This window comes from Salvelinus sp. IW2-2015, unplaced genomic scaffold, assembly GCF_002910315.2.
Source record: "Salvelinus sp. IW2-2015 unplaced genomic scaffold, ASM291031v2 Un_scaffold2041, whole genome shotgun sequence".
NCBI lineage: Eukaryota > Metazoa > Chordata > Actinopteri > Salmoniformes > Salmonidae > Salvelinus > Salvelinus sp. IW2-2015.
This window is the reverse complement of record NW_019943386.1, coordinates 76,055-90,781: the sequence shown is the minus strand read 5'-3', so window position 1 is coordinate 90,781 and position 14,727 is coordinate 76,055. Positions and strand designations below refer to the sequence as shown.

The 14,727-nt window shown below is 43.7% G+C and overlaps 1 protein-coding gene across 2 annotated transcripts; it reads left to right on the top strand.

Moving 5' to 3' along the window:
• The first annotated feature begins 15 nt into the window (after positions 1–15).
• On the top strand, positions 16–13,848 carry LOC112072786 (erythropoietin). Of its 2 annotated transcripts, none has more exons than XM_024140172.1 (5): positions 16–217; positions 11,070–11,200; positions 11,389–11,475; positions 11,615–11,779; positions 12,859–13,848. In XM_024140172.1, exons 1-5 carry the CDS (start codon positions 202–204, stop codon positions 13,012–13,014), a joined length of 555 nt encoding a protein of 184 aa, XP_023995940.1. In that variant the 5' UTR covers positions 16–201; the 3' UTR covers positions 13,015–13,848. The 2 variants fall into 2 exon arrangements, with proteins under 2 accessions (XP_023995940.1, XP_023995939.1); XM_024140171.2 differs by lacking the exon at positions 16–217 and adding an exon at positions 395–695.
• The last annotated feature ends 879 nt before the right edge of the window (positions 13,849–14,727 follow it).

Sequence of the window (14,727 nt, the reverse complement as noted above, 5' to 3'; positions counted from 1 at the left end):
ACAGCGGAAGTCGTTCAGATAGTCATCACAGGACAATGCAACTTTATTTTCATTGTCATCAATAACAAAAATCTAACGGATCAGTTGTAGAAACAACTACCGGATAAGTGCAGACAAATCCATAAAAGAGCTTCGGTTGCAATTAATGGTGTATATAGACGAAACAGCGAGGATCCTGTGAGGAACTATGCGGATTCCGATATGGAGTTACCACCCAGTGAGTAACTAGTAGTCCTAATGCTTTAGTGTTTTTCTCCTGGGGTTGAATATTTTAATGGTTTGGCAAAGGATGACCTGAGTTGATGGTTTATTGCTCTTGTCTGTGTTGGTGCGTAAAGAGTGTGTGCGCGTCCCTATCGGCTGAATCGTTTTTATCGCATTGCGGAGGGGAGGTAAATAAACGTTTTAGCAGGTTGCCAAAATCAGTGATGCAAACAAAGCCTGATATATCCTTGCTCCGATTAGGAGCCGGGGGCTACTGCATTTGGCTCTGACTGGGAGATGCACGCAGCACTAAACTCTCCACATGCAGCGTCTGGAGAATGCGGACAAGTGCTCTGGGCATGGTTGGGATTAAATGGACGGATGTCCTTTGCAATACCTGTTGAGGAGTGTGTGAACATATTTGATCATTTCGCGCGATGTGTTTAAACGATGCCGCACTGCTTTGCAAATGTTCCACAATTCAAGTAGAGGTAAGACCGTTTTATAATTACTTGGTATATTATAACCGAATTAAGATATTATATCCACATTTTCGGAATAATAATTGGCTATGTAGCCCAAGTAATGTATAAGTGTTTTGTGAGCATTTCGATGTCCACATGATGTGAGCAGTGAGCTAGTGGAAGTTAATTACAGTAAAAGTAGTTTATTTTCACATAGAGGTTTTGACACAGCGAAGAGCTCAACTGAGCTAGCCTACATGCGTAAAGTCTCCGAATTATTAGCCTAATGAGGCGAAGCATGGAGGAGCTTTATCCCCGCGGTTCCAGCTCAGTGGAGAGAATTACGCACATGTCTCCCTGAGCCACACAAGTTTGAGTATTGAATTTGAAGCTGCATGCTGGTACAACTACCATGTTGCGCTTGATTGGGGATCACTAAGAAAATAATTTGGAAAAAAAATCTAATTCCAATACATATTTAAATAATGAAGCATTTGATTATTCCATTGTCTTAACCTTAGAGTATCATTTGACTTCCAGCATTTAAGTAATAGCTTCTTCAATATACTGTACAGTGCCAGTCAAAACTTTGGACACACCTACTCATTCCAGGGTTTTCCTTTATTTTTACTATTTTCTACATTGTAGAATAATAGTGAAGACATCAAAACTATGAAATAACACGGAATCATGTAGTAACCAAAAAAGTGTTAAACAAATCAAATTATATTTGAGATTTGAGATTCTTCAAAGTAGCCACCCTTTGCCTTGATGACAGTTTTGCAAACTCTTGGCATTCTCTCAACCAGCTTCACCTGGAATGCTTTTCCAACAGTCTTGAAGGAGTTCCCACATATTCTGAGCACTTGTTGGCTGCTTTTCCTTCACTCTGCAGTCCAACTCATCCCAAACCATCTCAATTCGGTTGAGGTCGGGGGATTGTGGAGGCCAGGTCATCTGATGCAGCACTCCATCACTCTCCTTCTTGGTCAAATAGCCCTTACACAGTGTAGAAAATAGTCAAAATAAAGAAAAACTATTGAATGAGTAGGTGTGCCCAAACTTTTGACTGGTAATGTAAGTGACAAAAATAATATTGTCCAACCCATTGGGTATCTCACCGAACCTCATAGGCTATGCCATGTCTTGAAATATGCAGATAGACAGATAAAAAGTACATTTACATTGTAAAACTTCTGACAGCCAGCATTCTAACTCTGCCCATGACTTTTGGACTTTATAGCACTCTAAGAAGGCATTCATTATTGAGTCATTGTTAGTTTTACACTTAAGACATGACTCTGCTAGTGTGCTGTAGAATTTGTGAAATTTGTCAATTGTATGATACATTCTATACATTAGTTTATACTGGATTAAAAATGTTGCTAACTGTAATTTTGTTTCAATAGTTTAGAAATAGATTTTAAGAGATTGTCAGTTGGAAAGGATCTCTGCAAGGTTTTGTAAATCTTACCAATCATATGAGTTTCTGACTTCTGTCGTGGAAATAATTGTATTTACTATTACCATATACTTTATGGTTTCTATGCTTTTAGTTTTCCAGGCCAATTTATCTGTGAATTCTGAAAAGCTATCCAATGATTGTTCCATAGGGGTGTGCTTTTTAGTGAGTGATATTGGTTTTTGTCGAATCCATTTAACTTTTTCCCATCTTGTTATAGTGTTCTTTAACTATGAGGTTGTTAATGTTCTTAGCTCCATCCTTTGAAAACAGACACGTGAAAGGATTCTGGGGATGTCCATGGCATCTTCAATATGTACCCATTGTTCCTCTTTAGTGCATTTAACTATATGTTGCAAGTAAAAGCTTGGGTGGCAAATTGATACAATTCCAAGACTAGAAAGTTAAAACCACCCTCAGATTTAGGGGCATGTAAAACTTTCCTATTCATTCCATGAGTTTTATTTTCCCATATGAAGTATGTTATGGCCTAGTATACTTTTTAAAAGAATGTCTTCGGTGGGGTAATTGGTATTACCGAAAATAAATATAAAAACTTTGGGAGCCACGTCATTTCAAAGAGGTTTGTTCTACCTGTAAGGTTTATGCTGAGATTCTTCCATTTAGATCTGCTTTCACGTTGTTGAGTAACAGGATTAGGCTATCTTTATAGATTTGTTGTTTGTTGTCACTTATCAAGCATCCTATTTCATGTTTTTTGTGGTCCACTTAAGGGATTGCTGTAGCTCATGCGTTATTATTTTTCTTTTCCCTATATCCTGAGATTTTTGAGTATTACGCAAATATTTTTAACAAGGGGGCATTAAGTTTTCAATATTAGTCAGGTGTATCAGGAGATCGTCATGAATATGAACTAAAATAAGTTTCGTTTGTATTCATGTTTACCAATACAGATACCTGTTACATTTGGTTCCTGTCTAATTATTTCTGCATGCGGTTCAATTGCCAGTGCAAACAGGAGGGGGGAGAGGACATCCCTGTCTCATGGCTCTTTCTAAAGCAATTTTATTAGATAATGTATTATTTGTGTATTTTTTGCTTTAGGATATTTATATAATATTTTTATGAATTCTATTATTTCAGATGGAAAGTTGAATGCTTCTCAAGTTTTGAATAGAAAAGAGCCACTCAAGATTATCAAAAGCCTCATGGTTAACAAATTCATATGTGAGTACTTTTTTACCCTTCACCATACCATGAGTACCAACCAACTCAGTAGCCTTATGGTTACAGTTTCCTCTCTGAGATTGGAAGGTTGAGCTGATGGATTGGGGGTAAGGCCCTGCCCTGCGATATACTGACGTCCTATCCAGGGGGTGTGCTTGTACATCAAGATGCCTCACGCTAACAGGAGAGTGAGGCTCCTGTCCTATGTGCCGTTCTGACTCTGACAAGGCTATTTACTTACCATGAATAAGGAAATGGATGTGTTTCCTGTTAGTTAACTGTAGCATGACTCTGCAATGTTGAGGCAGCGAGGAAGTCAGGCTTCTAGTTAATGCTGATTAATGTTAGAATGCGATGACTTTACATTTCTCAAAGGATCATTTAGCAGAAAATTGATTTCCACAGAGGAAGTTCAGGATTCCACCCTTTGACATTGCATTACATTGGGATTCCTCACAGGAAATTATGTCATATCAGTGTGACCTGCTTGCTGATTACTCAAAACGTTTCACATTCATTTACAATTTAAAAAAAAGCATTGTAGTCATTTTGCAGATGCTCTTATCCAGAGTGACTTACAGTTAGTGCATTCATCTTAGACTAAGAGTCTAAGAGAAAAGCCTGTCAGTGTAGTTTGTCATTATACATCATTTCTCTGTCACTCTTCCCAATTGGATTGAAGTGCTGAGTTCACCTTGAGAATAAACCAAGGTCATGTAGAAGTCATTTGAATGATTAAACGTCAAGCGTTGATTGAATTTGGAATAAAAGTCCTCTCGTAAGAGAGCATCAGTGACAGCTAGGTGACCTTTGGGAGATTAATCTGCCACACTTTAAGTCTGGTGCTTGCCAAGGTGCATAATCAGTGCACAGCACAGAACTAGACCATAGAAAGGCAAAAAATAGAAGTCAAATCTTGGCATTTGGTGCTGTTGGCACTGGTCCTGTTACCTTTACATTTGTCCAACTTCCTGGACTCAGAGTCCCGGTGCTCAGCTCGTGGCTGGCAGACATGCAGCGTAGACTATTGGTCAGTATTGCCGAGTCACCCAGTGAGGGAGTCTGAGAGTGAGTTAGTAAGTGAGTGCACACACTCTCCTTCACCTTCACACGTAGGCAATGGCAAAGGTCACTCTGTCAACTTGTTGTACAGAGTGATAGAAGGGTGTGGTATTTAGACATACCGCCCTAAATGAGGTCAGTTATGCTCCTTTCACCCACAACCTCTCAGAATGGAATGAGGTGTAAGGTTATAGTGCAATTAATACTTTACTTTGTCCTGTCATTACATTGTGTCACTACTCCCTAAGTACCTGGAAGGGGTTAAACATATGTGTATACTGCATAGGTTTATCTGTATACTTCACACACACAGACAACCCCACATGCGTGTGCACCACACACACACACCACACACACACACACACACACACACACACACACACACACACACACACACACACACACACACCACCACACACACACACACACACACACACACACACACACACACCAACACACACTACTGCTGCGGCTTAAATGCTTATCAGTCCAAAAACATGTTCACGTCCGCCACATCAGTGTTCTAGAACAGGGGTCTTCAACCTTTTCTTGCCCAGGGACCCCCACCCAGGGAGCCCCATCATATGTCAGCAAAAGTTTGTCATATTTTGAATGACCCACATTTTAATTGGAAGAGGAAGTGGACTCAGAGCTGCGTAACTATGTCACAATGGACCGCAGGACTATCGTCTCTGTGGCTTTGGACATTGGACTGAATAAAGGTTTAGTTTCTCATCTCCACGGGGCCAGTGTGAGTGTTCCAGTAGGTGGTGAGGGGTGGATGGAGAGCCGACGCAGATAAGCCAGTGCTTACAGCTGGCTCAATTCTGGCACAGTGGGACAACACAGACAAGCAATATAAAGAGGTTCTTTGAGAAGCCCCCAGGGTTGGTAGCCTACCAGGCGGACGTGGTCCTGGTGCTGTACACCCAAACACATCTACGTGTCAGGTGAAGCACCTGCGTGTCAGGGTGAAGCACCTACGTGTCAGGGTGAAGCATCCTACGTGTCAGGGTGAAGCATCCTGCGTCGTGTCAGGGTGAAGCATCCTACGTGTCAGGGTGAAGCATCCTACGTATCAGGGTGAAGTATCCAACGTGTCAGGGTGAAGCATCCTACGTGTCAGGGTGAAGCATCCTACGTGTCAGGGTGAAGCATCCTACGTATCAGGGTGAAGTATCCAACATGTCAGGGTGAAGCATCCTACGTGTCAGGGTGAAGCATCCTACGTGTCAGGGTGAAGCATTCTACGTGTCAGGTTGAAGCATCCTACGTGTCAGGGTGAAGCATCCTACGTGTCAGGGCGAAGCATCCTACGTGTCAGGGCGAAGCATCCTACGTGTGTCAGGGTGAAGCATCCTACGTGTCAGGGTGAAGCATCCTACGTGTCAGGGTGAAGCATCCTTACGTGTCAGGTTGAAGCATCCTACGTGTCAGGGTGAAGCATCCAACGTGTCAGGGTGAAGCATCCTACGTGTCAGGGTGAAGCATCCTACGTGTCAGGGTGAAGTATCCTACGTGTCAGGGTGAAGCATCCTACGTGTCAGGGTGAAGCATCCTACGTGTCAGGTTGTAAGAGGGGGTAAAAGGTTGCCTCTGTGAATCCCTGTCTCTTAATTCAAAGGGGCTCCAGCCATCCCACAGCCAAAATGGAGTAAATATGAATCAATAGAAAAACATCAATGGGCTACGCAGCACATCATCTGGTGGAACGCAGGTCACTTATACTCATTCATTGTTCAAAACAGACATCTTGCTTGATAAGCCAACTCTCTATGTATAAACTGCCTAAACCCAAATAATTGGCTAAAATTGGGCTGAAAACCACAACAAAATCGTTCCTGGGAAACAGCTGCGGAGGTTTCCAGTGTCTGACCTGGCATAAGGCTTGGAGGGCTGTCTGTAATCCGTAGCATCTCACTGCGTCACACAGTCAGGCTGCAGTGAAAGAGCTCATTCAACGGGATGTCCAAATGACCTGCAGCAGTGTGGAACAACTCCATAGAGCTGTCAGTGTAACCCATAGGGGTTACCACTATTTATATGGAACGGTTTGCACTAGGAGAAGTGCCCTGCAGACTGAATGTATGGAAAGGCCTGCTGAGCCCATTTTTACCAGGCTGTCACTAGAAATACCACACGTCTCCCACACTAAGAACACGCATGACCCCATTATGCGTGAAGTTCAGTAATACATAGACCGCAGATATCCACAAAAGCACTGTTATGTGCTCTGTACAGTAGCATGGTGCTGGCTGATTGACATGGAACCTCGTGGAATGCGAGCCACTCCGTGTGTGTCCAGGGCCACGTCTGATCTCATGTTCTGGATGACGGATCCCAAACAGGCAAGACCCATTGCCTTGCTTGCAAGTCAGGTGTACCAAGTAACTCCCAATTCAAAGCGTTATTCTTCTACAGTGTGAATTAAATGAACTGAATGGAACAGTAGTTGTTTGTCTGGAGAAGCAAGCTGTGGAGAGGATAGCTACTGTACAGTGTCCAGTCTGTGGCACAGTATTACGGCCAGAGCAGGAAACAACAGTTCAGATGTCAAAGGATTCGGTTGACTGAGGACTAACCTGTGTGACTGGTTCGTGTGTTCTTCATAGGTTCAGAGATTCAGAGGGGTTCGCAAAGGACTAGGAGATGGGCTCAAAATGTGGGGCAAGGAGATGGAGGAGGGGATGCTACAGACGATGGGAGACAGGGAAAATGACTTGATTTGGGATAAAGGGATGTAGACAGAATTATGAGAGATGAATAGAGCCAGAGTGGGCTGGGTAGAGAGAGGATGACACGCACATGCATAGGCTAGCATAGCTCCAAGTAAATGGCATTTATTTCATGATAATGTAGTTTAAACAGTAGCAGTGCATGGGTAAAATCACTGGGGAAGCCAAGCCAGGGAAAAAAGCCATATTACAAGATACATGTTGTGATAATTACGTTGTTTGTTCTATAACCTGCTAGTTCATATCACAACCGTGATATATAGGCCTAAGGCCCAGACAATACGAATACACAGTGGCAGAATAAATTGAACCACACCTTTGTTTCATCACAAAACCGGAGAGGACCCTCTGTCTGGCCACAAAAGCATATTGCATGCAACATGACCTACAGCATGGTCAAGCAAGTTAATGTTTCCCGACATTTTTCAGACCACTAAACAACTATTGATTTAGAACCACAGAGAGTTACCGCAAGTTGCAAAGAAAACAGGAGCCGCCTCCACTATTCCGGCACCATTTCAACTTCAGAATTTCAACATCATCAAATCACCAATGCTTAGTCTAATACAGTGACAACTAAAATATATATAAAAAAGATTTAGTCCAATCAACATAAGCTAAAATTAATCTGGCTGTCCATGGTTCTGATTTGTGTTTGTGTGTGTGTGCGTTTGTGCAAGTAGAAAAAACATGTCGTCTCACCCTACTTGCAGAGAAACGCCAATGACATCATCATGTTGACAAAATGGTCTATTACTCTGTCATACGGTACACGCTTTTATTTTTTGTTGTCCTAGGCTACCTGGCTAAAATGCTTGCTCGCTAGCCTAACTTCCTTTCATGTGCAACATTAGCTTCTCCCATTCTTCTCTGCAGATCTTCTCAAGCGCTGTCAGGTTGGATGGGGAGCGTCGCTGCACAGCTATTTTCAGGTCTCTCCAGAGATGTTCAATCGGGTTCAACTTCGGGCTCTGGCTGGGCCACTCAAGGACATTCAGAGACTGGTCCTGAAACCACTCCTGCATTGTCTTGGCTTAGGGTCGTTGTCCTGTTGGAAGGTGAACCTTCGTCCCAGTCTGAGGTCCTGAGCGCTCTGGAGCAGGTTTTCATCGAGAATCTCTCTGTACTTTCTTCGTTCATCTTTCCCTCGATCCTGACTAGTCTCCCAGTCCCTGCCGCTGAAAACATCCCCACAGCATGATGCTGCCACCACATGCTTTACCATAGGGATGGTACCAGGTTTTCTCATTTACATTTACATTTAAGTCATTTAGTAGAAGCTCTTATCCAGAGCGACTTACAAATTCTCCAGACGTGACGCTTGGCATTCAGGCCAAAGAGTTCAATCTTGGTTTCATCAGACCAGAGAATATTGTTTCTCATGGTCTGAGAGTCTTTAGGTGCCTTTTGGCAAACTCTAGGTGGGCTGTCATGTGCCTTTTACTGAGGAGTGGCTTCCGTCTGGCTACTCTACCATAAAGGCCTGATTGGTGGAGTGCTGCAGAGATGGTTGTCCTTCTGGAAGGTTCTCTCATCTCCACAGAGGAACTCTGGAGCTCTGTCAGAGTGACCATCGGGTTCTTGATTACCTCCCTGACTAAGGCCCTTCTCCCCCGATTTCTCAGTTTGGCCGGACGGCCAGCGCTAGGAAGAGTCTTGGTGGTTCCAAACTTCTTCCATTTAAGAATGATGGAGGCCACTGTGTTCTTGGGGACCTTCAATGCTGCAGAATTTTTTTTGCACCCTTCCCACGATCTGTGCCTCGACACAAACCTATCTCGAAGCTCTACGGACAATTCCTTGATCCTCATGACTTGGTTTTTGTTCTGACATGCACTGTCAACTGTGGGATCTTATATAGACAGGTTTGTGCCTTTCCAAATAATGTCCAATCAATTGAACTTACCACAGGTGGATTTCAATCAAGTTGTATAAACATCTCAAGGGTGATCAATGGAAACAGAATGCGCCTGAGCTGAATTTCGATTCTTATAGCAAAGGGTCTGAATACTTATGGAAATAGGGTTTTTCTGTTTTTTCTGTTTAAAACATTTGCGAAAATGTCTAAAAACGTATTTTCGCTTGGTCAGTATGTGGTATTGTGTATAGATTGATGGTGGTAAAAAATATTTAATACATTTTAGAATAAGGCTGTAATGTAACAAAATGTGGAAAAAGTCAAGGGGTCTGAATACTTTCCGATTGCACTGTACATCTAGCTACATGTTGAATGTCCATCCTCTCAGTCCAGGGGCACAATGTTCATACATTCCTATTCATGAATTCATATTTATGGTTGGATCAGAATCACCGTTATAATCATTGGCCAGTACGGAGAATTGAGTAAAACCACAAATCCAAATCCCTATCTTCTTCCATGGCTAATTTAGGAAATGGACAATTTTAGCTAGCTAGCTAGCCACAGTTTCGCTCGCTTGGATGAATTCTCCGGTGAGATACATTCAGCCTCTTGAAATTGAAGGAAAATCATGAAAACACAGAAACAAAAGATAAATTATTTTACATGTTTTTGTATTTTTTTCTTGATCCATTTTTGGGGGGAAGCCTGGCTTCCCTTGGCATCCCTGAATACACGCCACTGAGTTTAAATGCCAAGTCACGGCCTCCTGAGTGGCACTGCTCTTTAGGCGTCAGTAGAGACCCGGATTTGATCCCAGGCTGTGTCACAGCCAGCCGTGACCGGGAGACCCATGAGGCGGCGCACAATTGGCCCAGCATCGTCTGGGTTGGGAGAGGGTTTGGCCAGCCGGGATTTCCTTGTCCCATCGCGGTCTAGCGACTCCTTGTGGCAGGCTGGGCGCCTGCAAGCTGAATTCGGTCGCCAGCTAGACGGTTTTTCCTCCGACACATTGGTGCGGCTGGCTTCCGGGTTAAGCAAGCAGTGTTTCCAGAAGCAGTGCGGCTTGGCAGGGTTGTGTTTCAGAGGATGCATGGCTCTCGACCTTCGCCTCTCCAGAGTCCGTAGGGGAATTGCAGCGACGGGACAAGACTGTAAACTGTCACGCCCTGGCCTTAGTTATCTTTGTTATCTTTATTATTTTAGTTAGGTCAGGGTGTGACATGGGGGATGTTTGTGTGTTTTTGTCTCGTCTAGGGTCTTTGTATTGTCTAGGGGGTGTTTGTAGAGTTCATGGGGTTGTGTTCATTGTAGGTGTTTATGTAAGTCTACGGTTGCCTAGATTGGTTCTCAATTAGAGACAGCTGTCTATCGTTGTCTCTGATTGAGAGCCATATTTAGGCAGCCATAGTCATTAGGTAGGTTTTGGGTGATTGTCTATGTGTAAGTTGCCAGTGTCTGCACTTATTTGTTTGTATAGCTTCACGGTCGTCTGTTTGTTGTTTTGTTTAGTTTGTTTTAGTGTTATTCGTCTTTCTTAAATAAATACATGATGTATTTATATCACGCTGCGCCTTGGTCCTCTCTTTCACCCGAAGACGATCGTGACAGTAAACACCAATTGGATATAACGAAAATGGGGAGAAAAATGGTAAAAGTAAAAATACAAATAAATAAAAAATGCCTAGCTACAGCTATTAATTATATACATAAAGAAAGAAAATGTGTCATTCTTTGCACCAGCAAGTAGTTGGAGCTCCTTGTGTAAGGATACGACATCCCAAGTCCCGCTTGTGGCCAATACTTGTGCCAGTTCAGAATTGCATTTGACCCACCATGTTTATACAGACCCATGCAGTCTATACCTAGTTAGTTGCCCAAGCTCGAATCCATCCTTAGCCCCTACCCCTTCGATAACGTTTGCCCTATTGTGGATGGGTGTTACGCTACATATTGTTTATAATTGGTTATGGGTGGTATGGTACGGAGTGTACGGAATGTGTTTGCTGAAGCCCCTGTGTTGTTGTGTTGTGTGTGTGTGTGTGTGTGTGTGTGTGTGTGTGTGTGTGTGTGTGTGTGTGTGTGTGTGTGTGTAGGACTCTTTGCCTTTCTGCTGATGCTGTTGGAGTGGACCAAACCAGGGCTATCTAACCCCCTGCGTCCGATCTGTGACCCGCGGGTCCTAAAACACTTCATTGAAGAGGCCAGAGATGCTGAGGCAGCCATGGTGAGACATTACACACCACATCCACATCTGGTCTGGCCTCTTGATGGCCATGAGCTGGTGCTATTTACAGAGATAGTCAGAGTAATAGTCACATTTCATCTCACATTTCTCCATCTGTCTTCTAATCTATCCATGTTTCCTTGCCCCGTTTCTCTTCTCCATCCACCCCCCTCTGATCCCTCACTCAGCTGGCATGTAAAGAAGGATCTGGTCTTGCAGAGCCCGTCACTGTTCCCCAAACCAAAGTAGACTTCAACGTCTGGGAGAGGAAAAATGTGAGTACCCTCTCTCTCTCTCTCTCTACTGTTATCCCATTGTAGAGTCATAGAAAGAGAGAGTTTGGCCATTGAGGTTTCAACCTAAATCACATGGCTCTGGTCAACTGGTGAACTATGTCTGTGTGTGATTCTGTAGGCACTGGAGCAAGCTCAGGAGGTTCAGTCTGGCCTGTGGCTGTTAAACCAGGCCATCGGCTCGCTACGAACCTCCGTCGCCAACACAGCGCTGCACAGCCACATAGACAACAGCCTCAGAAACATCTTCAGCATCGGACAGGTGCTGCGCAGCCTCAACATCCAGGTGAGCTAGGTCACAGAGGTCAGGGTTCAAAGGGCAAAGGGCAAAGGTCAATGGCAGAGTGAGGTTGTGGCATGAGGACAGAGTGGTGAATATTGAGGTAAAATAACTGTCAGGCAAACAGGTGAACAGGTAATCAATCAGTGCTGTAATTCCCACCATTTCATTGTAGTTATTATTGAATGACATCGATGTTGCTATTGGATACAAGAATAGGAATGTTCGCTATCTTTAGTTCACTTAGGGCCCTGTCCAGGCAGATGCATTCCTACAGACACGCAAGGTTTAACCTGAGTGACTCAGTTACTACTATTCCCACACTGTAGAGCTTGCTAGTGGAGGGAAGGGGGGGAAGAGGGGAAGGGGGGCTGTATGGTTGTGTCATACGGACTGTAAAGAACTGTCATGTCTGAGAAATTCGAAGAAATCCCTCGCCAGTGGGGCTGGTTCTTAGATAGTAGCAGAAATTACAACAAGCACAATCGCTTCCACCAGTGAGGTCACTGACAGGCAGGCAGAGTTCACTGGGTACACACCAAGGCCATGGAAAGACTAACGGCGCTCCAGTCACTCCATCTGTACATTCAGGCTCAAGGGCCACTGAGAGGTTTCTTAGTAGAGACATCAAACAAACATCGCCCAAGGCTTGTACCCTGGTGAAATAGGCCTACTGCTGATATGCACTATCAGGGTTAGGTAGTAATGGCTTCCACGTAACAGGGATTATGAAGTAACTATAAAAATGATGGTAATCAGACCCCTGCTTACTGAATCGTCTGGATCTTTGTGTCAAATTACATTTTGGATTAGTCAACTCATCTCCAGCCTGTTCACTTCCCAAGTACTAGGACATGGGTATTCAACTCTTACCCTCCGAGGTCCAGAGCCTGCTGTTTTTCTGTTGTACCCGATAATGATTTACACCCACCTGGTATCCCAAGTCTAAATCAGTGCCTGATTAAACCATTTTAAAAAGCAGTGGAACTTGCTTCGAGGTTCAGAGTTGAGTTTGAGGGCACTAGGATAACATGAAGATTTCTCTTGGATCCTTCACATCGCTGTGTTTTTTTTCTTCCTGTCAGGAGTACACCCCTCCAGCAGGGGGAGTGGCTGGAGGTGGGGAGACATGGCGGGTGTCGTCTGCTGCAGAGCTCCTCCAGGTCCACGTTAACTTCCTGCGAGGCAAGGTGCACCTCTTGCTGTCCAACGCACCCATCTGCCACCAGGGTAGCAGCTGATTAGGGCTTTCCAAGGCAGGGCTGAACTGATTGGAGCTCCCTCTGGAAGGGGGGCGGGCTCTTACACGATTGACCCTGCTTGTTGCCAGGTAGAAGTCTAAAAGAGGAGAGTGTGTGGACCAGATCCTCACAGGAGAGAATGAAGCTATGTGGACAGAATAGTTCCTATTGGACCTTTAAAAGAACAAGAGCAGGTAGCACCTTGTGAATATTGACATGAGGGAGGAATGTGGTGAAGAATTCAACAACGAATGGGGCCCATATAATGCACTGCTCTACGGCTCTTCAGTACTGTGTGTGTGTGTGTGTGTGTGCGCCTGTGTGTTTTAGCATGAGTGTGTGCCTGTGTGTTTTAGCATGGACTGTGAGTTCTCACCGCCAAGCACTGGACAATCCACGTGGATTGCACCTGATGACACCTTGTTGGAGTTGTTCTGCACTGTACCTGACTGACAGCATTGACAGCCTGTCAAAGTCCAGGGGGAGGAGGCCTAGCCTATACCACAAACTCTTCAAACATCACCGCCCGCCTCATTCTTAACACACAACACTTTTCCAACTGCTGTTTATTAGTGTCCTTAAATGAATTTTATATTGCTTTTGTAATTACTTATTTATAGTTCTACATTTAAGCTCAACTCACTGTCATGGCGAAAGTATTCTGAGAGATATACTGTAACTATGAACTAGAGACCGCAGTTGGGCTCCAGCGGTTAATCATAATCACTATATAACGCCACTGAACCATGTTGTAAAGATATTTGTATACGTCAATATCCAACTGTTCACTGCTGTCTGTTACCCTTCATAGAATAAATGATCTGTGTGTTTGTATGAACTGTATGTATGTGCGAGAAAATATCTGTGTGAATGACAGTTTCATACAACTCTTATAACCCTATTGAACGGACTAGAGGTGGGAGAGACAGAAGCGGAGGTTCAGTTGCGTTGAAGGAGGAAACGATTGAGAGAGGAAGAAAGGGCTTACGTGAGAACTCTGAAGCTATGCTCTGATTATCAGTGTGTCTGGCTTATGCAGACCAGTGCTCAACCAGAGCTTCGACGCAGATAGCAAGACTGCCAGGAAAAATATTGATTGGTTCTTATGATGAACATCCTGCATGCCTGTTTTGTCTCTCTTCCTCCTTCCTTCAACCAGCAGCCAATCAACCCGAATCCTGGGAACCGTTGGAGTCGCTGACGTTGTGGATGCTTTCACTTTTGGGATTAGATTTGTTCTCCTGGGTTGTTTTGCTTCTCATTTGAACGTCTTACAGTCACAGCGCAGATGTTTGAATGGATGTTTGTCCATGTTTTGTCCTGTTTGTTTCAGTTGTTTTGCCCCCTCTATCATAGTGCCATTTGGTATTTAAATACAAAATATTATTCTTTAATTTCAAAAAAAGGATGGATGAAAAAAAGGCAAGAGGAAGTTTGTTTGTCTGTGTGATAATTGCATCACTTTTGTTGTCCTGTCTCCTGTAGATATATCTGTGGTTTGGAAAGAAAGCCATGGGTAACACTTTATTTGGATAGTCTGTAGAGCATCTAAAGATGGACTATCTACAGACTACAAGTAACATTTCAACTAACTATCTACTAACCCTAGCTCTAACCCTAAACTTAACCATTACCCGTATTCTAAACCTAACCTAAGCAAGCAGTTGCTTATCAACATATAAACTGAGTGTAAAAAAAAAAAACTTAATATGC